This window comes from Ananas comosus, unplaced genomic scaffold, assembly GCF_001540865.1.
Source record: "Ananas comosus cultivar F153 unplaced genomic scaffold, ASM154086v1, whole genome shotgun sequence".
NCBI lineage: Eukaryota > Viridiplantae > Streptophyta > Magnoliopsida > Poales > Bromeliaceae > Ananas > Ananas comosus.
The window spans coordinates 4,060-26,885 of NW_017890926.1; the positions used below are offsets into that span (position 1 = coordinate 4,060).

Sequence of the window (22,826 nt, forward strand, 5' to 3'; positions counted from 1 at the left end):
CCCCCCCCCTCCCTTTAACGTGGCCCGGTCGCCGCGCTTCCTCACTCAGGTTGGTGGTGGGCCCAGGCTGTTCTTTCCAACCTTATCCTAAATTCCCGACAACAAAAATAAAAAAAAAAAAGTTTCCATGCAATTGGAAATGACTCTCTCAAAGAAGTTTTTTTTTTTGGATAAAAAGTGTTTGGTTAGGGGATAGAGATAGAAATAGGTCCATATCTTTCTTTATACTCAAACGCTAATTTTTTATTCTAGTTCTCGGTTATTCTTACCAACACCTTTATTTTCTATATAAAATTATCTAAAATTGTTCTTATCCCCGGGAACAACTCAATTTTCATCCAAACACTATTTTTCTTATCCTCATACTTATACTTATCCCTGTAATAGCTAGTTTTTGCTTATACCCGAACCAAACGGTACTCGCAGTTTTGCATTTTTTCACTTTAGTATCTTATGATTTAAAATGTATCAACTTAGTACCCTATGGTTTCATTTTTCTCTCTTCGTCTCCCCCTCGGTTAACTTTTCATTAAATAATGTACAAAAAATTTCAGACACCCTATCTATAGTTTATCGAATATTCACTTTAGTACTCTTGTTTTTATCTTTGTCACTGATTTAACGAAAAAAATTAATAAAGGGATAACAAAAAGAAAAAAAATAAAATCACGGGATACGAAAGTGATACACTTTAAACCATAATGTAGTAAAGTGAGAAAGTATGAAACTACAGAGATGGTATTTGGAGTTTTTTTTTATTTAAAAAAAAATTGCTACACTGGCACCCTACTTGACATGTATATCATACATCTTATTCATCTTATAGATAAAGATAAAGAAGTATAAAATTACTTGAGTTATAAATCATTTTACTCTTGACTGCCGAATCTTTTAAAATTTTAATTTTGCTATCCAATCTTTAAATATTTTGACTTTAAAGTTTAAACTAATTACTTAGGCATCATTTAGAATAGCGGAAATTAAGATTACATTACGTACAGTAAAAAAATATGATATATGAAAAAATTTCATATTTATTTCTATATGTAATATCACGTTCTGCATATCATAATGAGTCCATTATAATATATTTTCTACGGTTTTATCAGAAAATACAGAAATGTATCTCTATATGTCTTTTTTCCTACTCCATTTTATCCATTAGAAGCATATCTTTCTCTATGTATTTTTTTGGGGCAATTGCTTACATACTCCTAAAAAATTTTCGACTTTCTGACTCACCCCACTTAGAAGGTTAATATTAAAAATACCTTTTTTTTCACATTCCAACCTATTTCAAATATACCCCTAGAGTTAAAATCTGTTAATAAACTCTGTTATCTTTATGAAATTACTATTTTACCCTTTCAAATATACTTTTTTTACTAGCGCCAATTTTTCTTATTTACCCTTAAGTTAGGGGCACATAAAGTATTTGGCTTTTTGATCTTTTCAAATATATCTTTTTACCATAACCAACGTTTCTTATTTACTCTTAAGTTAAGGGCAAAAGTGATATTTTAATTTTTTTAAACTTTGGTAGATATTTAACTCACGTTTAACTTAAGTTAATTTAACGNAAAAAGCGGACCGAATCTGCAAAAAGGAAAAAGGTGGCCCGGTTTTGCAAAACCCCAAAATAAGTGGATTTTTTATGCAAATTGGCCAAAAAAGAAGAAGATATTTTCGAAGTTTTAAGGGGTATATAAATAATTATTTTTATTTTTTTATGCTAGTTGTGGCATATCCAAAAGTGGGTGTAGAAGCACCATTTACCAACTGCGTCATATAACTATAATTAAAATACATTTTTTAACTTATCTACAGTTGCATTTCCCTTGTAGCTTAAAGTACAGCGAATCAAACAGCTCCTAAATCTTGAAGATGAGAATCAAATTAATCCATGACTCACCAAATGACGGAAACTTTGATACAGTATTATCTAAAAGATCCATCTAAAAATAAAATGGAAACATATTTAACAATATCCTAGGCCTAAAAAATTGTAACATCAAAGGTCAACATTAATATTAACATATAGGCTAAATTACAGAAAATCCCCTTGTAATAACCCGCTTTTTCACTTTCCTTCCTTGACATTTAAAAACCTACACTTTGCCCTCCTGTAAAATAAAAAATGTGCACTTCACCTCCAATCGTTAGGGTTCCGTTAAAAAATATATTTTTATGCCGAAAATACCCCTCCGCCATCTCCCTGTTGCTTCGCCTCCCTCCGGCTCGCCACCTCACCGCCGCCTCGCCGCCTGGCCGCCTCGCCGTCCTCCACTACCTTGCCCTCACCCACATCCCCTTCGCCGTCCTTCGCCACCTCGCCTTCGCTTTCTTTGCCCTTCTCCTACTGTCGCCCACCTCGGTTTCTCCTATTGTCGCCAAAATCGAGGGCGGTGGGGTGCAGGAAGAGAAGGGGAGCAGGTGGAGAAGGAAATGGAGAGAAATCGCGGCCGATTGAGGTTGGAATCGCGGCCGAACGAAAGGGCGGCTGAGGAAGATGGGAAAGAAGATGACAATGGCGAGGGGTAAAATGGTCATTTTACATACCGTAACCCCCCTGTGAACATTTTTCATTTTACAGGGGGGCAAAGTGTAGGTTTTTAAATGTCAGGGGGGAAAAGTGAAAAAGCGGGTTATTACAAGGGGGTTTTCTGTAATTTAGCCTAACATATATATTAAGGTTATTTGCATACACGTCTTTGCAAATATAGTGAATTTCAGATATATTTCTGCAAAACGAAAATTCCATAAGTTGTCCCTGCAAAAGTCTTAATTTATGCAGATATATCCCTGTCGTTAAGGTCTGTTAGAAAATTTTTGTTAACCACGGTTAAAATACTTAACCATGGTTAATTATAATGTAAATTGACGGATTTACCTTTCTTCCTCTTCCTCCTCTTCCTCTTCCCTCTTCTTCGTTGCCGGATAGGGAGGAGATGCGGCGGCAGCGGCGAACCCTCTCCCTCTTCCTCTTCCTCTCCCTCTTCCTATTCGCCCTTCTTCTTCCTCTCCCTCTTCCTCTTCCCCTTCCCTTTTCTTCGTCGCCGGCGAGGGAGGAGATGCGGCGGCGGCAAACCCTCTCCCTCTTCCTCTTCCTCTCCCTCTTCCTTTTCCCTCTTCTTCTTCCTCTTCTTCCTCTTCTTCTTTCTCTTCCCTCTTCTTCGTCGCTAGCGAACCCGACCTCGCGCCACGACGCCGTCCGCTCCGACGGCCCGAAGAGGAAGAGAAAGAAAAAGAGAAGAGGGATACTTTTGGAGGGATATATTTATGAGGGTAAAAAGGTCATTTTACGAATCTACTGTTAAAAAATAAACAGTTTACTAACGGATGTTAACTAAAGAAACATATCTGCATAATTTAGGACTTTTATAGGGACAACTTATGAAATTTTTGTTTTACAAAAATATATTTATAATTTACTATATTTATAGAAACGTATATGCAAATAACCCTATATATTATGGGGCGCCCAAGTAGTTCAAACTTCAAACCCATGGATAAGCTTCCACACGAAGTAGATAGAGAGAGAGCATATGCTGAGGACATTAAATGAACATGATTTGCACTTCTCTCTACCAAAGAGAAAGAAAAAAATATTAATTATTATTTGGGAGAAATAAAGTTAGAGACTTAAATGTCAACACACATGCAACCACACAAACCAGATTGGAACAGTTCAAAAAGGACAAGCCACTAGGATTTAAAAGCTTTATCCATGTCTCCTCTCTCTCATATATTAATTATTATTCGTACAGCGTTATCAACATTCTTGTTATTAATACTGTATAAATTTTAAGACGAATCAACGAGAAAAAAATTATAAGTACGTCGAGCTACTATAATTTTAAAAGCAAAGACTCTTTGAGTTCACCACACATTCATATAGATTCATCATTATATAATAGTAGGTGAATTAATATAGATTTAGTGGATGAGTTATGATGGGATAGATTCATTTTACTTTAAACCTATAAATTATGAGATTGGTTAAGGTCAAGACACAAGCGGGAGTATATTGTAATCCTTTTTTTTTTTTATGTAATACAGAGTACTTAGCTTTTTCTGATAATATCTGTCTCTCTCTCTCTTCTCCCGTTTGCACAATTAGTTGTAGGGCGCAGAAATCCGGGCTAATAACAGGAACAAGACTTCAAGGCGGGCGCCGTACAGACTTTGTGAGCAAAAATGCTTAGCCCGTGAAGCTCTCTCTCTCTCTCTCTCTCTATAAGCATGTAATATATGAATGGGACCATTCACTAACAAATAGAAGGGAAATAGAACCTCTCGTCTAGATCCAATAGCCAATTTTCGGTTAATAAATGGACCAAAAAAAAGGTGAAAAAACAAGCCTAAAAGTTTATATATTTGCCATTCAAAAATTTTAAAATAAATTTTAATTTATCATGTAAAAGCTTGGGCCTCCTGGAAAGTCACTAATTTATCATCAACTCATGATTTTTTGTCATTAGTTAATTAATACATAATTGTACTGCGATGTGGTAATATTTTTCAGATTTTCTAATAGCGCATGCAGAATCTTTAAGTTTAAATGTTTTTTTTTTTTTTTTGAGAGATAGATAGTACGCTACCCGCTTCGTTTATTTCATATAGAAATAAACTTAGCTGGAAATTAATGTGAATCAACTAGGATTCGAACTTGGGTTTCGAATACCAACCACCAAGCCCTTTACCACTTGCTCTAGGGATGGTCCGTCTTAAATTAAGCTTAAATATTGATACTTGATACACAATTTATGTCATCATAGTGCTAATAGTGTAGCATAACATATTGAGATAACTTTATTATTATGGATGTTGATTAAGCTGGAATAGTTACTAGTTAGCTATAGGAGGTGATTCATTTAACGTGGACAACTCAGAAAAATGATGTCCAGGCGAATTTGTTTCGATTCTCCATAGTGGAATTGAGCTTCTATGCTTTTAAAAGTACTAAGTGATTGGTGCTTATAAGTTTTCGGCCACTGGATCAAGAAATGTGCAGTTAGGATGATTGTGGTCCTCTAGAGTTGAGTAGTGGTGATTGGTTGAATAGTATGATCTAACGAGTGAAAATGATAAAAAAAAGTAGATCCAAAGGCGAAAAACTTACAAGCACCAAGTACGTGTGCTTTTAAAAGTATAGTAGCTAGACTCCTCCGTAGTGTTTGATTAGTCGAAAAGCGTAAAAAACTATTTTTATTGAAAAAAATTAATAAATACTAGTTATAGGAGGTGATTCATTGAACGTGGACAACTCGGAAAAATGATGTATAGGTGAATTTGTTTGAATTGTAGATAGTGTTTGATTACCCGAAAAACATAAAAAACTAATTTTTTTGAAAAAAAAATAGTAATAATTACTAGCTAGTCAGCGATAGTAAGTGATTCATTGAACGTGGACAACTAAAAAAAAAATAATGTCCTGATGAATTTGTTTGGGTTTCAAATAGTGTTTGATTACTCGAAAAACATAAAAAATTATTTTTTGAAAAAAAAATAATAACTACTAGTTAGTAATAGGAGGCGATTCATTGAATGTGGACAACTAAGAAAAATGATGTCCAAGTAAATTTTTCTCTTTTTTTTTCAGAATTTTGATTTTTTGGATAAAAAAATTTAAAAATAAAAAAATTATATTTTAAGAAATTAGCAAAATATTTTTTTAAAAAATTTCTTTTTTCTGGAACCAGATGGAGCGGTAAATGAAAATAAAGAGCATAGTGAAATAGTGGATGCTTATGTGTTTAATTTATGTTATTTTTTTTAAGGATAAACTCCAATTTGCTCTTTTATGGTTTACCTTAGTTTCACTTTGCTACATTATGTTTTAAAAAGTTACACTTAATTAGCATGTAGTTTTACTCATTTTTTACTTTATCGCTCTGTGATTGAAAATATTGCATTTTAACTATTCTATGGTTTAGCTTACTTTTTCTTTACCATCTGCATGCAGTTGAAATAGTTATACTTAATTATTCTAGAGTTTTCAAAGAATTTTACTTTGTTATCATATTTAATAGTAGATATTTTATACAGATAGAGATAAGGTTACAGAATAGTTATATATAGTTTTTTGAATCACAGAATAGCAAAGTGAAACAGAGCTAAATCACATAGGAGGCCCACATCGTCCTAACCGTATTTTTTTTCATCAAAGAGCGGAAACCTAATAGTACCAAGGTCTCTCTCTCTCTCTCTCTCTCTATATATATATATAGAGTTGAGCTAGAATACTATCGGTAGGAAACAGGCTCCGTTGCCACCCATTTGTTTTCGATGATGGAGCCTCCAAATCGACGATCGGCACCGTTGAACATGATCTATACCATTTGAAGTATCTAGAAATCAAATTTCAAACCTTTTCGACATCATTGATCTAATGATCAAAGGATTTCAAAATTTGTAATTTTAATGGTCGATATGAGGTATTTTCTCGTTTAACGGTGTAAAGCTATCCAAATCAATTGAATTTTGGTTAGAAAATTCTTTAAACTATTTAGAACAAGATCTATACTCTCGATCTTGATTACAAAATTCCTATTATTACTTTTTAGAGGATATTCATTTTCAGCCGTTTATTTTTACGCCCACTTGATAGACAAGATAACAATATCGGAAAAGCATGAAATTTGATTTCTATATACTTCAAGTGGTATAGATCATTTTCAACGGTACCGATCGTCGATTTTTGGAGCTCCGATCACGAGCCGGTTGCTACCGATAGGTATTCTAAGCTCAACTCTCTCTCTCTCTCTCTTCCTCTCCTCTCTCTCCTCAATCTCTCTCTTCTCTTCTCTCTATATATATATATATATATTATATATATAGTATATAATATATATATATATATTAAGGTTTCTAGTTTGCATATGGTACTTACTGATGCCAATTAAGAATAAACATACAGGGTGTGTTTGATTTGAAGTCGGAATCGGTATCGAAATCGAGAATGAGAATGAGCTGAAACAGAATCGGAATGATTTATTACATCATTTTATTTGGTTTGCCACGAATCGGAATCGGAATGAATTATTTCTATTGTCGGTGTTTGGTTGCATATATAATAAATTCAAATTAAATATGAATTCAAATTAATATGCAAATTCTATCTTTCTAATATATTAGTTTAAATTCAAACTAAAAATTAAATATTAAAAATTTACGTCAAAATTTTAAAATGATGACAAAATTTTGAATATATATTTTTTTAAAAATTAAAATTTGAAATTGAATGGATAGTTCAAAATATAAAACTAAAATTTGATTTATTCAAATTCAAACTTAAAATTATAATTTAAATTTCAATTTGAATCCATAAATTTAATTTAAATTTTGAAAAAAATTCGAATAAAACTTTAGATTTAAATTTAAATTTAAATTTATAAATTAGGTTAGAAATGCTTGATTGAATTTTAATTTTTAATTTAAGTTTAAATTAAAATTTAAATTTATAAATATAAAATTTAAATTTAAACTTATATTTTAATTAAAAAATAAGCTTAAAAATGTAAAATTTAATCGAACATATCTATTCTGCCCGGATTCAATTTTCAATTCGGCCTGCCGAATTAGAAAAATCAGTAATTGAGAGGATTTCCATTCACCCGAAAATCGAAATCGGAATGAAAATCCCGCATATCAATTATAGACAAACGAATTCGTTTATTCTTATTCTGATTCCAGAGTGAAAAATGAGCGAACTAAACACGCCCACCAAAAAGATAAGATAAAATAAAAGGAAAAAAAATACAAAATATCATTACCTTTTGTACTATATTGTTCTTAGTGAGCAAAAAAATTATTTTACACAGAGAAGTGCAATACATTGAATCTAGACACTTTTTTGGCACCTACTCTAAGTACAATATTAGAGCTTCATTAGCTGTAACTTCTCAATGGTTGCTAATTTCAAAACTGATTTCTTTTCTCTCTCCTAGCTGAATAGGATATAAATTCTAAAATTTGAGCACCTTTTATGCATTTTTTTTTCTCTTTAAGATCTAATAAAAGCTATCTGAAATTATTATATCTTTTTTTTTTTTGGTGCCACCTGTGTAACATCTATTAGTGGAAACAACCAACACAATAAATAGGCACAGCTAATTTCTTCATTGTAGTGAACCCTGGAACTAGGGATGTAATGTGGATCGTGTCGGGTCGGAATGGCCCACATTAGTCGGGCCGAAACGGACCACGGGCCGGTCCAGTTCGGCCCGTCTTCAAATTTGAGCCGGGCTGTGTCAGGTCAAAACTAACCAGCTCCCGGCCCAGCGCGGCCGCGTTGGTGAAAAATTCAAAATTTTTCAATAACTATTATTTTATTTTTAACTCATTAATTCTTTTAATTTTTAGTATTTATTATTATTTTAGTGCGGACGTTACGGCTCGCGCCAACGTTCCGCTGTAGAACGTTGCCCAACGTTCCATCCTTTCTCTGTTACATGGGTTATACTGTTCATCCGAAGATGAATATTGTAGAAGAGAAGCAAAAAAAAAAAAAAAAAAAAAAAAAAAGGAGAGGAGAAAAGAATTTTATTTTCAATTTCAATTCTATTTTATTTCTCTCGATCTATTTATCACTGGGTGTTGAAAGAGTTTCCGTCAATCTCTTCCGCTTTCGTGCCCGTAGGAGGAGGAATTTTGGTCGTACCTTAGGGCGGTGTTTTCGGTGAAATAAGCCTTAGGGCAGTGCTACGCACGCTTCCGGATCAGTCAAATTATTTATTTAGATTTTAGTGTTTATCTGTAAGTTGATTTATTTATTTAATTACAAAATTAGTTAGATTCTAATCACAGTAAGATTTTCAATGCGATATTTTCCCAACAGGCCCTTGGGCCCGGAAGTCACGGGTTGGGCTGGGCCGTGCTACGGGCTGGCCCCTTAAATTGTTTTATATTTTTAAAAGTATGTAAAATTTAATAATAATAATAAATTATTTCTATTTAAATTGGTATTTTGATTAAAAAATTTAAAATTTATAAAAATAACTATAAAATAACAAAATTTTAAAATTTTTTTAAGAGAATTGATGAATTATTATTATTTTTTGTGAAAAAAGATAAGCTTTTGGTCAAATGGACCAAAGTTCTTCGGCCTATTAGATCAAGAATCACCTCTGGCCCTCTCCCCAAGAGCTCGGATCCTTGGGAGCTGAGCCGTACTAGCCCGGCTGGCACAAGCCAAGCAAAGCCGTGCCGTGTCGGGTGCTGCCTCTCTTCGGCCTAACACAGCCCAAGCACGGTTCGGGCGGTGCTGTGCCGGACCGTCGGGCCAGGAGGCAGCGGCCCAACACGGCTCGAAAGCTCGGGCGAGCGGGCCTGCTGCACGACTGCTAGAGCAACTGTGAGGTCCTACAGCCCGGCTCGAAGCCGTGCGGCCGGGCGGCCCATGTGCCTCCGGCCCGTTTTACACCCCTACTCGAACCTTGTTTTTTTTTTTTTTTTTTTTTTTTTTTTTTTTTTTTTTTAAATGAATCTTCTAGCATTTAATTTTTGTGCATAGAACTATAACTCAAAAATTCGCTAAACAGCCATTAGGGGCCATTTCATATGAAGGAGTTGAGGAGAAAACATATCGACATACTGTCGTGCTTTGGGCCACAGTGGCAACTCTTCGGGCATGTTTCACGGATTTAGTGATTTCGCATGCCAAAGTTCATGCGGCGTCCGTTTTTCTGCTCGAAGATAAGTAAGTCTGTCTTAATTTTGCTTGTCCGGACCTCCGCGTCTCCCAAAGACTCAGTGCAAGAAAGAGAAAACGAGAGAGAGCAACCGAGGTTCTGCAGAAACTAAATACTCTTGCTATTTAGAAATAGAAATTATAGATACACTCTCTACCCTCTCTTGGCCTTAGGCAACCCTCTATTTATAGGCACATGATACATAGAATCTAACCACTACACAGCATATATATTAAAACCCACTAACACTGAGAAATAAACAGCCCACATAATTACATGGTGAGCTTAAAAGTTGCCCACAATCTTTGAATTTTTGCTGGCAGTTTTGGAGCTTTGATTACAATAGTTGCACAACCTTTTATTTCCCACAAAGAGCTGCTGGTTTTGATGCCACTTTGATTGCCCACGCAGCGGAGTTAGGAGAGAGACAATGGAATTTTTCTAAATCTGTACAACATGCATAGACCCACATTATGTATAAAAGTACTCCCATACGTACGAAGCATCGATAACAACCATTCAATTCAACATCCTTATACCACAAGAAATCCAAGATGATCAACTAATCGATGGTATCGAAAGCGATAAAGTATCTACATCTATATCTATATCTATATCTATATCTATATCTATATCTACATTCTACATAGATATATTATTCCTCAATAACTTCAACGGAATTTAGATATACCAATAATCTACATCTATTTTGCATCAAAGGACCATCTCTATTTCTTAGCCATAAATTTGACCTTTGAGAGCTAGCAAGCAAAATTGTTACGACGAGCACACGAACATAAGCGAAAAAGCAGCGATTGCAAAATAGACAAATCACAAATAAAAAATAAAATAAAATGCAAATATTTAATATTTGGTTCTCAACCTATGAGACGCGTAATATTTTAATCCTAAAATTTTATTTTAATTCTTAAATTTTATTTTGTGATAAGAATCTCCTAAATTATTATAATTAAATCATATAGTCGAATTTAGTTAAATTTGGCTTTACGATGATGTTTCGTTGATACCAAAAAAAGAAGTATGAAAAGGTACCATATATCTTACAAGTCTAATTTAGGGGGTGTTTGCTTCGAAGTCGGAATCGGTATCGAAATCGGAATGAGAGTAAGCTGGAATCGAAATAATTCATTACCTCATTCTATTTGGTTCGCCATCTGAATCGAAATCGGAATAAACCATTCTCATTGTCAATGTTTGGTTCAAATGGATATCAGAAACGTAATCAAATTAATATGTCAATTTATCTTTATAATATATTAGTTTAATTCAAATTGAAAATTAAATATTAAAAATTTACGTCAAAATTTTAAATATATTTTTTTAAAAAAATATAATTTGAAATTAAACGGATAATTCAAAATATAAAACTAAATTTCTATTTATTCAAATTCAAACTAAAAATTATAATTTAAATTTTAATTTGAATCCATAAATTTAATGTACATTTTAAATAAAATTTGAATAAAACTTTAGATTTTAAATTAAATTTAAATTTAAATTCAAATTTATAAATTAGATTTGAAGCTTTTGATTGAATTTTAATTTTAAATTTAAGTTCAAATTTATAAATATAACTTTTAAACTTAAACTAATATTTTAATTTAAAAAAATAAGCTTAAAAAATTAAATTTAATCTGGAGAAATTCATTCTATTCGAATTCAATTTCCAATCCAACCTTCTAAGCTGGATTGAAAAAAAGGATAATTGGGAGAACTCCCATTCATCCGGAAATTAGAATCGGAATAAAAATTCCGTATATCAAAACACGGACAAACAAATTCGTCCATTCCGATTCCAATTCCAAGGTGAAAAAAGGGCAAACCAAACAAGCCCTTAAAGTTATGAGTTATTCTGTAGTTATAGTAAGAAGCAAATAGCTCATTGACAGAAAAAAGAAAAAAAAACAATATCATTTACAAATTTATAGAAATAAAATATTAAAATTAACAATTTTGAACATATAGCTGTGATATTTTTCAAGTTTTGAGGGGTCTACTTGTAATTGTCCCAAAGGCAAACAAGGAAAAAAGCAAAAAAAGAAAAAGAAAAAAGAGCACCATGCATGTATATTATCATCACTATTATTATGTACAACGAACATTAAACCAACTCTCGCTCAGCAATCTAAGACAAAAGAAAAGGAAAACCTCTCCTCTTTTCAGATTTTTCTTTCCTTCTGCTAGAAAATAGAACATTTTACATGGTTAGTGTATCCGGAAGTGTCGTGGACACTCCTAAAACCCTACCACCAACGTCGGGGAAGCACTCGTGGCCGGGCAGGGGCCCGACCTTACCGTTGGCTTCCACCTTAATTGGGTACCTGAGAAGGTGGCCTTGGAGTGATCTCATCTCCTCCTCTGCAGTGTATCGCTCCCAGTTCTCTTCAGCTATCTGGTTTACGAGCCTCACACAGTCTAACCTGCCCGGCTCGTCGAACCGGCCGTCCAGTGCGCCGAGGTGCTCGGCCCATAGAGACATTCGATATCCGTATATCTGCAAATGCATTTAGAGTAAGTAGAAACAGTAGGACGATACAAATGTTAAATGCATTTGCTTAGTTTAATGACTTCCAGAGAAGGAAGCCAGGCATTTGTCTAAAACAGTATAGAGCTTTTGGCTACGGGGGAAAGCGAAAATGAGTTTCTCGGCTTTAAAAGTAGCTCTAATTTAAAACTTCTACTTCTAGTTAGAAAAGGTCCTCAGGGATTTCATAGTTGGAAGAACTTTGTGATAGATTTTCCTTCACAATTTGTCCCAATATAAAAACCATAAAGAAGAGTTTGCATATGAATGATAACATAGCTAAAAAGAAGCCCATCCCAGATTACTTTTAACTACAATAAATTAATTGAAAAAGAAAAAGATAATGACTCACTTCCTTATGGTGCTTAAATATTGATATTACGAAGATTGGCGTAAGAAAATAACCAGAGAATATCATAAATTGTCTCATAGACACTGAATTTGAAATCTTGCATATTCAGTATGATGGCTATTCTTGCTAGTTATGATGATGAAAGTGATCAACTCTGTACCTCTCATTTAATCACAATGCTCTTCAGAGTGGTATTCTATAATAGGAGCAAAGCAATCAGCGCCTATTTGGCCTCGCTAACGTAACAACATATCGACAAAGAGAATTTGCCTGTGATAGAAACCGGAACCGAGATTCCAGGTTCTGAAATTACAGGCACCAATTGGAAGCTTATTATTTCCCCTTCTTAAAAGAATCTTCTTCTGAATAGATACTAGTTATGCAATATGAATATCAGATAGATAATTTGTATAACAAAAACAGAACAATATCTTTCTCAGCTTGTGAGCAAAAGAGTGTTTGATAGAACCTGTCCATGTGGATGCCTCTTCTTCTCGGCCCATGTATAATGGGGTTGGTATGCGCCCATAGCGATTTCGGTATCTCTTGTTCCAGCTAGAGATCTTTGATTAATATTGGCTGATCCCAAGATCACATACTCATCATCTACAATCATCCCCTTTGCATGAACATAAATCATGAAACGCCGGTATTTTCGGGCCAAGGCCTGATTACATTTGAGAAAGATAGTTGTAAGTTCTGAGAAAATAAAATAAAATAAAATAAAATAGAGTGTATCAACGGTCATTGCTGACCACTGTCATGAAATTACAGTAGAAAATATAAAGCAAAATAAGCGCATTCCAGAAAAATGTTTTCATGTAAGGAGAGTCTGATGCAAATAATGGATGCAAAAATGTACTATTGTAAGGACTAGTTAATCCAAAGAACCATACCAACCATTGTATTCAAAAGTTTTAATTTGGCTCAACCAATAAACAGATCAGACCAAACACAAAGAAGACTCGGATTTGGCTGGACTATTACGAAGTGAAGGAAAAACGCTTTTCTAAAAGCTCCTTCGACTAGAATTAGGAGAAAACTGTAAACAGTAACTCGGTTAAATATATTAAATAGAAGTTTTGTTGATCAACAAATTAATGCTCTTTCTATTTAGTTAATTTAAACACATGCCACACCGAATTTTAAGCAAGTTGAAAGCTTGATTGAAAGAAGAGATTCAACAACTTTGTTAAAACAACTATGCTGACAACACGGTAGTCATCTATTAAGAGTTCGGAACATTGAAATCATCTATATTTCACTTCAAAATAAGCGGCATTTGTGTGCATAGTCATTTTAGTTGTTTCGGCATTACCACTGTTATTTGGCATTGGAAGTTCTAAACATATCTTTAGCTTCGAGTTTGCATATGATCCAACAAAATATTTAAAAAGTTATATGAGGGCATCAAGTACTAAAAACAGAACAAATACCAATTTAATGATAAAGGAGAAAAAGAAAAAAAAACTTGGCATTGAATGATACAGTAAGCATTTTAACAACGTAAACAAATACATTCTAGATTACCACAGGACTATTTTCTGTAGGATGATCATAGTTCTCTGAAATATCACTGGGCAATTCTTCGCGGTTACCAAGACAGTAGAAGTTCAGGTAGTCCTGTGGATGCGCATTCTCAAGCTTCATAGATTTGAGCTCTTGCCCAATAACTTCATACATCATCTGCATAGTCTGACCCTGCGAAACTCACACATGCTAACAGTTAAAAAGCAAAATTGAACTGCAAAATTTGAACCCAAAGAATAACTTTTATAGAACATCGGAATTATGAAAAGTACAAATAGCATAAGCATCTGACAATATTCGTTGTGATCCATCTTTATAAGAGATGGCCTTTGAGACTCTCCCAGTCTAAAGTGGCATTCCTACTGAGTACCCATATTGTGTTTATAGTTCTCTCCAATCTCCGTGTGCTGAATGGAACTACGATTTCAAAGACAAGAAAAAGGAAAATACAATTCAATTGTCTAAAATAGTTGACTATAAATCATCTGAGGTCCATATGTCATTTGAAAATGTGGAGAGGCACTTATAACCCACAGTCAATTTATGTGGCCTCATGCAAACCGGTGATCTTAGCCAAAGGCATGCTATTGTCATTTTGCTACAAAGTGCTGAATGTGAAAGGAAATCACTTTACATGAAAATGCAGCTGAATGATGTTTAAAAGAATATGTTCCATAATTTCAGGGAGGCAGCTAAATGAAAGTCTAGATACAAGAAAATCTATTAAAATTGACAAAGAACAAAATGAAGGAAAAAATTTTAGATGCACCCTCTATAAAAGAATCTACATAAGGATTCCTCCTATTAAGTTTGAATTTTTAAGCATTAAAAGAAGTTTAGTCTTTTCGTCTAATAACAATCCATAAACATAGATTTCAACATTAACATCAGTTTAATTATTCACGTTAACAACATTTTTTTTGAAATCTATTAGGTCCTGTAGGTAAGTAAAACCACCTGCCAGAAAAGAATCTCTTGCACAGAGGAAGAAGTTGGGATTCCTTCAGGCCACAGTGGTATCACTACATACACTGCAAATTGTTCACCAGCTCTAATCTTACTTGCAACTTTTAAGGCCAATTCCATCGGCACCAGGTTATCAGCACCTGTCAATGCCAACAAAACTGTGTAAACAGAAGTCTTCACAGCTCACAAGCATTACACCAAGCAAGCACTCAGAAATACCAGCAATAAGAACACCAGGAAGAACTTCTAACTACATACTACTCATCGTGGTTTATATTAATCCAGAATAAAAGGCATATTGGAGATCCCTTCACCATGTTAAGAGAAACACTTACATAATATAAAGAAAGAAAACCACCAAATAATCAGATTGAAATGTTCTACATCTTGAGCTGTTGTTGGTGCAATAAAGGCCACATAGTGCAATGATAAAGTGATTTTATTAAGGTGTTATTCAAGTAAAATAAATGCTACTGAAAGCAATTTCAAGCAAGCAACAACTATCTGAATCCAATGGCTGGCCAAAATTTGGTCAACCAACAAACTAACTTGAAAAAGATTACTTTGTCTCAAGCATTCTACATGCATATAAAGTTTGTTATATTCGCTACACTAAAGGCTTGTCTTTACATGCTGAGCGTAACTAAATGACATCGTGGAAGCTAAGCGACATTAGCATGTTCTAACACAGTAGCTAAAATAAAGGTACACTTCGCATTTAAAACATAAAATTACTTCTGAATTTGACTTCTATCCTGGATTTGGAAGATAATAGGCTAATAAAGATGGAGCATCTTTTTAGAAAGAACTGGATTGATTGATTACTGCATTCGTAATTAACATGGCATGCTGAATTTCAACCATAAAATATCATTAGAGGGGTTGGTTGTATAATTGATTGAAAATTGATTGCAATGTTAAAAAAAAAAAAAAAAACTTCATGTAAGTTCACATTTGTGGTAAAATAACATCTAGATGTATAATTAAGTAGGCTAAACTGGCTGTGCTCCATACCAGCATTCTTGTAGGATGGCCAACCATATGAAGAGCCAATAAAGTACTGATTTTCAATATATATGAAGTGCTGAGCAGATCTGATTGCCTTAATGTATGCTGTGTGGATGCTCTTCTCTACTATTAAGTTCTTCTGACAAATAAGGTTCTGCAGTTAAGCAATAGCAAAAGTTAAATCAGTACGAGTTGCAATATATACATGGATGTAGCACCAATACATAACTTTCTACAATGGTACAGCACTGAGCATACACTCGTATAAAAATAATCTTAAAAACTCATAACATGGTATGGCAGCACAGTCTACGTTGATTAAAAGTTGGGCATGCAATTTGTAACTTGAGCCGAAATATCAATCCCTGGATTGAAATGCCCATTGCCGAGATCTTAATGTATAAACTTATCTTTATGTCGAATGCATGAATAGAGATTTTAGCCCATAATACCAGAAAACTATAAAGTAGACAAAAATTACAAAATTTAAAAAAAGTTGGACTGCTTTTGCAAACTCAGGGAAAGCTGATTGGATAGCAGCAGTTATGTCGTTCTTTCAAACAGTCTATACTGAATTTCTACTCTGCACCTTAGTAAGTAGTTAGGCACTTGATATTCATTGATGAACAATACTGGAAACACACCTTTTCTATAGCTTCTCGAGAATTTTTGGGAAATCCTTTCACTGATCCAGAGTCTATAGATCTGAAAACCTGAAGAACTAGAAAGGTAAATGGGTTTACGAAATTGAGAATGAAATAAAACAATACACACAAAAATGAAAAAAAAAAAAAATGCACTCCAACCTGAACATGCCACGTTTCAGGGTCTTCTTGGGAGGAAACCCATAGACTCGGATGATCATTTGGAATTGTAGAGGACGGGCTGAGTATCCATGAAATTCGCTCTAGTTTTAATAAAGCATCATCCTTCCAATGAGATGCTTTTTTAAAACGCTCACGCAATCTTGTTGCCTTTCGCCATCGCTGCTCGAAATTTGTAAGGATATCATATACAGCAGGACCCTCAATTCTGCAGTGCATATCATGCCATGGTTCTCTGGGCCCTTTAGGATCTGCCTACGGGAGAAATATGAATGCTGATAAGTCTAAACTAGGATGAGAAGCATAGTCTGTGTAATAAGAGAAATTACGAGCATCATGCTGATTTGACAAAATATCAATCTTTTATTTGTTTCAGTCTTTTCTAGATGAGTGATAGTGAGAAATTGAAAGTTATAAACAGTTGCCATTAGAAGTTCGTATGAGTGTGAAATTTCTCTTGAGATTCAGAAGAATTCACAGGTTTTCAAAAGAAAATGTTCTTCAGAGCATGTACACAAAAATGTTGAAATATTTGTTACAACATATATAGTATCCTCATATGCTATATGAGGATACTATATATTACGACATATTCAGAATAGGATTATATGATATGAGATACCTAGTTATGTCGTAACAATATTGATTAGGCAGAGATCAATGTTAGTCCCATTTGAGTATCCAAGCACAGGAATCAAAACTAGAAAGTATGAGTAGTTATATCATCAAATGCCTCTCACTGAACAAAAAGCCCCCAAAATAGCAATCTGGTAGCTCTTTGCACATTCTTCCTGATAAAAGTTGGAATCACTAGATACAACTTTTGTATTTTATAATGCAAATCAATCAAGTGCTATTCAATCAATTATACAAGCTAACTCAAACAATTATACAAGCTAACTCAAATATTCAAAGCCGAACATCACAGGCAAGTCCAAGTGTAAAATCAAACCAATACAGAGAATCTTGTGAAAGTAGGATATTGAAGCTCTTAGTACATCTCTTATGGTCGCCAGTGATTCTTCTGTGCAATATTTCAATCCAGGCTCTGTATTTTCTCCATCAAAGGAACCTATATCCTGCTGCAAGAGGGGGTCACAGTATTCCTATTACGGTGACCCAACTGCACCCAAATAACGCCCCATTTTGATAGTATGGTTCCTGTGAGAGTTGTGTGGAAGCATTTGTATAATTTCAGAGTAGGCTGGTTAATAGGTGAACCAGTTGGCTAGGCTAAATCAACCAGTTGACAATGATGAGGACAACTGTACACTCTGTTTAGGACTTACTTTGTCCCTGAACAGACTGGATCAGTCAACCTCTTTTCAATCATTCCTTGCAGTTTTCCCTGAACAGACTGTGGATCAGTCAAACCTCTTTTCAATCATTCCTTGCAGTTTTCAATTTCCAATTAATCTCGTCCATTCATTTCTTCCCATGATATATGAAACTTATCAGAATAATATCAAGGATATAGAACAGGAAAACGAGAGATATGAAGATTTGAGAGACATGGATGAGTTTTAACAAAAGAAAGAAAAGGCAAAAGAGAGAAGAACACTAGAAGGATGCTAAGCTTTCATGGTCCAACCACTCAATCTAAAGTTAGTAATATGAATTTTCTCTAAAATCAGATATACATTTCATGAGCCTCACAAGGTATTATTTCTACAAGTCCAAAATTGGTTTATGAATGCTTGCAAACAAGGAAACCCGGAGCTAGAAGAAGGTATTTAAGAAAGAAATATACTCACAGCAAATGTGGGATTGTGGAAATCGCTTGAAAATACAGTATCAAGATCACGAAAAATTCTATGCTGTGGTGTATCATATCGGCCATCACAAAGATCAAGTCCTCCTATGAAAGCTGTAATTTTACGGTCATTTCCAGAAGCCTGAGTGTCAACCAGCAAGCACTTTTGATGGTGAGTATAGAGAGTTCCCACAACCTACATGATCAAGAAACATAATTAATCTAGCGATAAAAATACTCAAAACCAAAATGCAACCATGGTCCTCAATCACCTACTGGAGAATTGAAATTAGCCCAAAAACTTTAATTTGCAAAATCCTTGCGTCATTTGTTAGCACATTGATCCTTCAATTAAAAGCCAATGCTAAAAGATTATGAATAAGTACAGAAACTATTTACCATGTAAATGCATTGTGGATGCCAGGACAAGGAAAATCCTGGCCAGCATAATTCCACACAATTTAATTCATACGGAGTAAAAAGATTATAGAAGAGTGTTTTAACAGATTTACCCAACATAGAAGGACTTGCACTGGGGACCCATTTTGAAAATTGAATGATTCGAAAGCAAATTGAGTTCGCATAGTAGGTTGAGGATCATTAGCGCATTTTGTATATAAACTTATGACTAGCTTCCTACCTTCTGTTTGACAATACTAAGCTTGTTGCTGGGATAACGTGGCGATAATACGCAGATGACAGAAGAGTGCTTGAAGAACTTACGAGTTTCTTCGTCATGACTTTGCATCACGCCCCCCTATAGAATAGCAAATCATGAAAGCACACATAAGGAATAGGTAGAAAGACATGATCAGAAAACTGTTGAACATTTAGAGTGAGACAAAATTTTTCTAATGGCATACGCTAGAAAATGTTACAAACTAGATAGAACTGGATTCAATTCATGTATATAGTTTGGCAAGAGATGGATAAATCATACCATTATGTGTAAAATCTATTAAATTAGACAACAAGAAAATAAAGGTGGGAAAAGCTGACCAAACCCATCCTGCCCCAAAGTTCATTTGATCCAACCTAAGTTGACTTACAAAGTCAATAACCTGAACGTAGATTAGATACATGCCTAAAGCCAGTTGAGAGCAAAGCGAACCGAATTTTGGGATAACTACCATGTCAATTGAGACCTTTACAACCCAACACCCGAACAAACCAAAACCTGAGAGACCCAAAACCTGGAACCAGTTGAATTCAAAGCAACCTGAAACCAAAATTACTAGACTCTGAGATAGCCAAGATCTGAAGCACCTGATATTAGTAATAACAATGACTCGATAAAACAAACCTATATGCAAGAGATGACACCTGAACACCTCCAAATTAAACCTGAAAAACCAAACCGAATCGTACTGACCCAACCTGTGACAATCCAAATCAAACAACCTTCCAAGGTAGCCCAAATGCAAGCGACCCAAAAACAGATATGGTCCCAGACATGAGCAATCAAAAGAACGAAACTAACCTAACTAAGAGGGGGCGAAAATCAGTGACCGAAAACTCAAAATGAGTCGAGTCACATGCCTAAGCCCTAATATACCAACCTAACAGTGCCACACCTACAAGATCGCTAATCTGACTACTTAAAGAGAGGGTATCTTTGGGTTATTGCATCACTACAGCAAATAAATTTTATCAAATTTGACTACATATCACGGATGAGATTTGCCTATGCTATAATAAATCCTATCAAATTCTTTCTGCATGAATGGAAATCCTGCATAAATAAAAGCTCCAAACAAATTTAGGAGTAGATTGATAAACAGAGACAAATCAAAAGCCAGGTAGAGGAGGTAAAATTGCAATACCGTCTTGATGAACAGCTTATCATGAGAGGTCTTATCGTCCCACACGAGCAGCAACACCCGAACCCCCTCCTCGGACTTGTACTTGAGGAGCTCGCCGAGCGTGAGCTCCGTGGCGACGCGCGGGAGCGGCCGCGTCGGCTCCCTCACCAACTTAACCCTAGCGTACACCGACCACCCGACAATGTAGATGAGATGGTGAGCCTCGAGGATCGCCTGGCACATGTCCTGCCAACAAGTGCCGTGCTCGAACACGCGCCCATCCTCGAGCTCGATCTTCGGGAGCTCCCCTTCGCGGACGTGCGCGTCCTGGTACAGCGTCACCGCCCCGCCGCTCCGCAGGGGGAAGTACGCCTCCCTCACGCCGCGCCTCTCCGGGTCCCCGGCGATGCCGATCCGGTAGAGAGGGGTTTCCTCTGCGGGGACGAAGGAGAGGGCGACGAGGAGCGCGGCCCCGCGCTTGGGCGGCTTCCCGTTGGGGCGGCGGAGGGGGAGCCACTCGCGGATCGCGCCGGCGAGGAGGCGGGAGGCGGGGACGGACGCGGAGCCGACGAGCTCGGCGCCGAGGAGGTCGTCGTCCTTGACGTGGAAGTTGACGGAGGCGGCGCGGTGGGCGAGGGGGACGAGGTGGTGCTCGTTCCACTTAGGTTCTTGGGAGTTGGGGATGACGCGGGAGCGGGCGACGACGGCGCCGGCGACGGAGACGGTGACGTAGGGGTCGGTGGTGATGATCTTCGCCCCATGGCGGCGATCGCGATCGCCTTCGGGATCGCCGGGATCGGAGGAGGGTTTGGGGGTGGGGATGAGGGAGATGCACGGGTCGAAGCAGCGGCGGAGGTGGTCGGAGAACCAGTCCATGTTGGGGAGGCGCCGCGCCTCGATGATCCAGAGGTCGAGGTCGCCATGGAGGAGGACGGGTCCATCCGTGGGGTTCTCGCCAGAGGAAGAAGCCATGGGCGGCGGCGTCCCCTACATCGCCGGAGAAGGAGATCAGCAACTAGGGTTTCGCCGGAGTTAGGGTTTCGTATGGGGTGAGGAAACGGAGGGAGGGAGGGAGGGAGGGAGGAATCTTGAAGTAGTGGAGGAGACCGACAACGGTCGCTTATTTAAACCGCATGGGGAGAGAGGGGGAATATAACGTCTACAATTCTCTAGTCTATATATCTAAAGATTATTTTTTTTTATTTTTTTATTTTATCTTTATCTTTGCGAAAGCAATTCAATTTGGGCGCGACACGAAAGGAATTCATGCTTTTCACTGTATGATATATGATATTATTGCCTAAACCTGGTCTATTATAGACCACTCATTTGTAGTATTATTAAGTGTTGAAAAATAAATGTTAGGATAAACTTCAAATACCACTCCTATGACTTCGCACTTTCTCGCTTTAGTTTTTTATGATTTAAAGTATATTAAATTAGTATCATATCGTTTCATTTTTCTCCTTTCGTTAGCTTCTCCGTCATTAAATTATATATAAAAAAACTTCCGATACCCCACATAGATTTACTGAATATTCACTTTAATACCTTTTAGTTTTAACTTTGTCACTGATTTAAAAAAAAATAGTAGAGGAGATAATAAAGAGAAAAAAATAAAGTTATAAAATACTAAATTGATATACTTTAAACTACAGAGTACTAAAATAAAAAAGTATAAAATCATAAGGGTGTTATTTGAACTTTTTTCTAAAATGTTATGTTAAGATTGTTCTAGCCGGTAGCTTTTCTAGCTTGATATATATGACATTAAAAAAATGTAGAATTTCACATACTTTGTTTTGAAAAATATAGTTCTCTTCTTATCATATCTTATATGATTCTCACTTTTTTTCTTTTCTTTTTTTTTCCCCCTCTCTCATCCATGTGCAAGCGATACCCTTCTTTCTCTTTTTTTGCACTCTTTTTATATCTTGCTAGATAAAGGTGATTGAAGGCAATGGCAAAAGAAAGGTGATTGAAGGCAATGGCGATTAGTTATAGTAAATTTCAGATTGTAACCCTTTGGACAGTGGATACGATTATATGTATATATATATATTGTCGGATCGTTGGTACTAATCATTAATTCTAAAAGCTCGAGCTGTTAGAAATACACAACCAATTCACTTAAAGTGTACGGATACAGCGCCCACGGGTCTCGATTGTGACTCGGCCCAATCAGCCTCACTCCACTTCGAACATGACTAGGCCCACCTAGCCTCACACCATTTCAAACATGATTCAGCCCAATATGACCTCCTGCCACATGGCAGAATATTGGTCTATTTAAGCCAACAAAAATAGTATTATTAGAATGAAACAGCAGAAGCTATGAACTCATCTCTCGAAAC

General features: G+C 35.8%; 1 protein-coding gene across 5 annotated transcripts; it reads right to left on the reverse strand.

Annotated features, from left to right (window-relative positions):
* Positions 1-11,752: 11,752 nt before the first annotated feature.
* LOC109704426 (phospholipase D delta-like) lies at positions 11,753-21,635 on the reverse strand. Of its 5 annotated transcripts, none has more exons than XR_002214376.1 (11): positions 20,494-21,635; positions 19,311-19,427; positions 18,672-18,866; positions 16,900-17,172; positions 16,738-16,806; positions 16,100-16,247; positions 15,077-15,225; positions 14,120-14,290; positions 13,059-13,256; positions 12,750-12,859; positions 12,114-12,207 (listed from the first exon to the last, which is right to left on the reverse strand). XR_002214376.1 is itself a non-coding variant. In XM_020225162.1 (10 exons), the coding sequence occupies exons 1-10, from the start codon at positions 21,442-21,444 to the stop codon at positions 11,911-11,913; spliced, it is 2,568 nt and encodes an 855-aa protein (XP_020080751.1). In that variant the 5' UTR covers positions 21,445-21,633; the 3' UTR covers positions 11,753-11,910. The 5 variants fall into 5 exon arrangements, 3 of the variants coding, with proteins under 3 accessions (XP_020080751.1, XP_020080752.1, XP_020080753.1); XR_002214375.1 differs by having other exon boundaries at positions 12,750-12,892; XM_020225162.1 differs by lacking the exon at positions 12,750-12,859 and having other exon boundaries at positions 11,753-12,207; positions 20,494-21,633.
* Between the last annotated feature and the right edge of the window lie 1,191 nt (positions 21,636-22,826).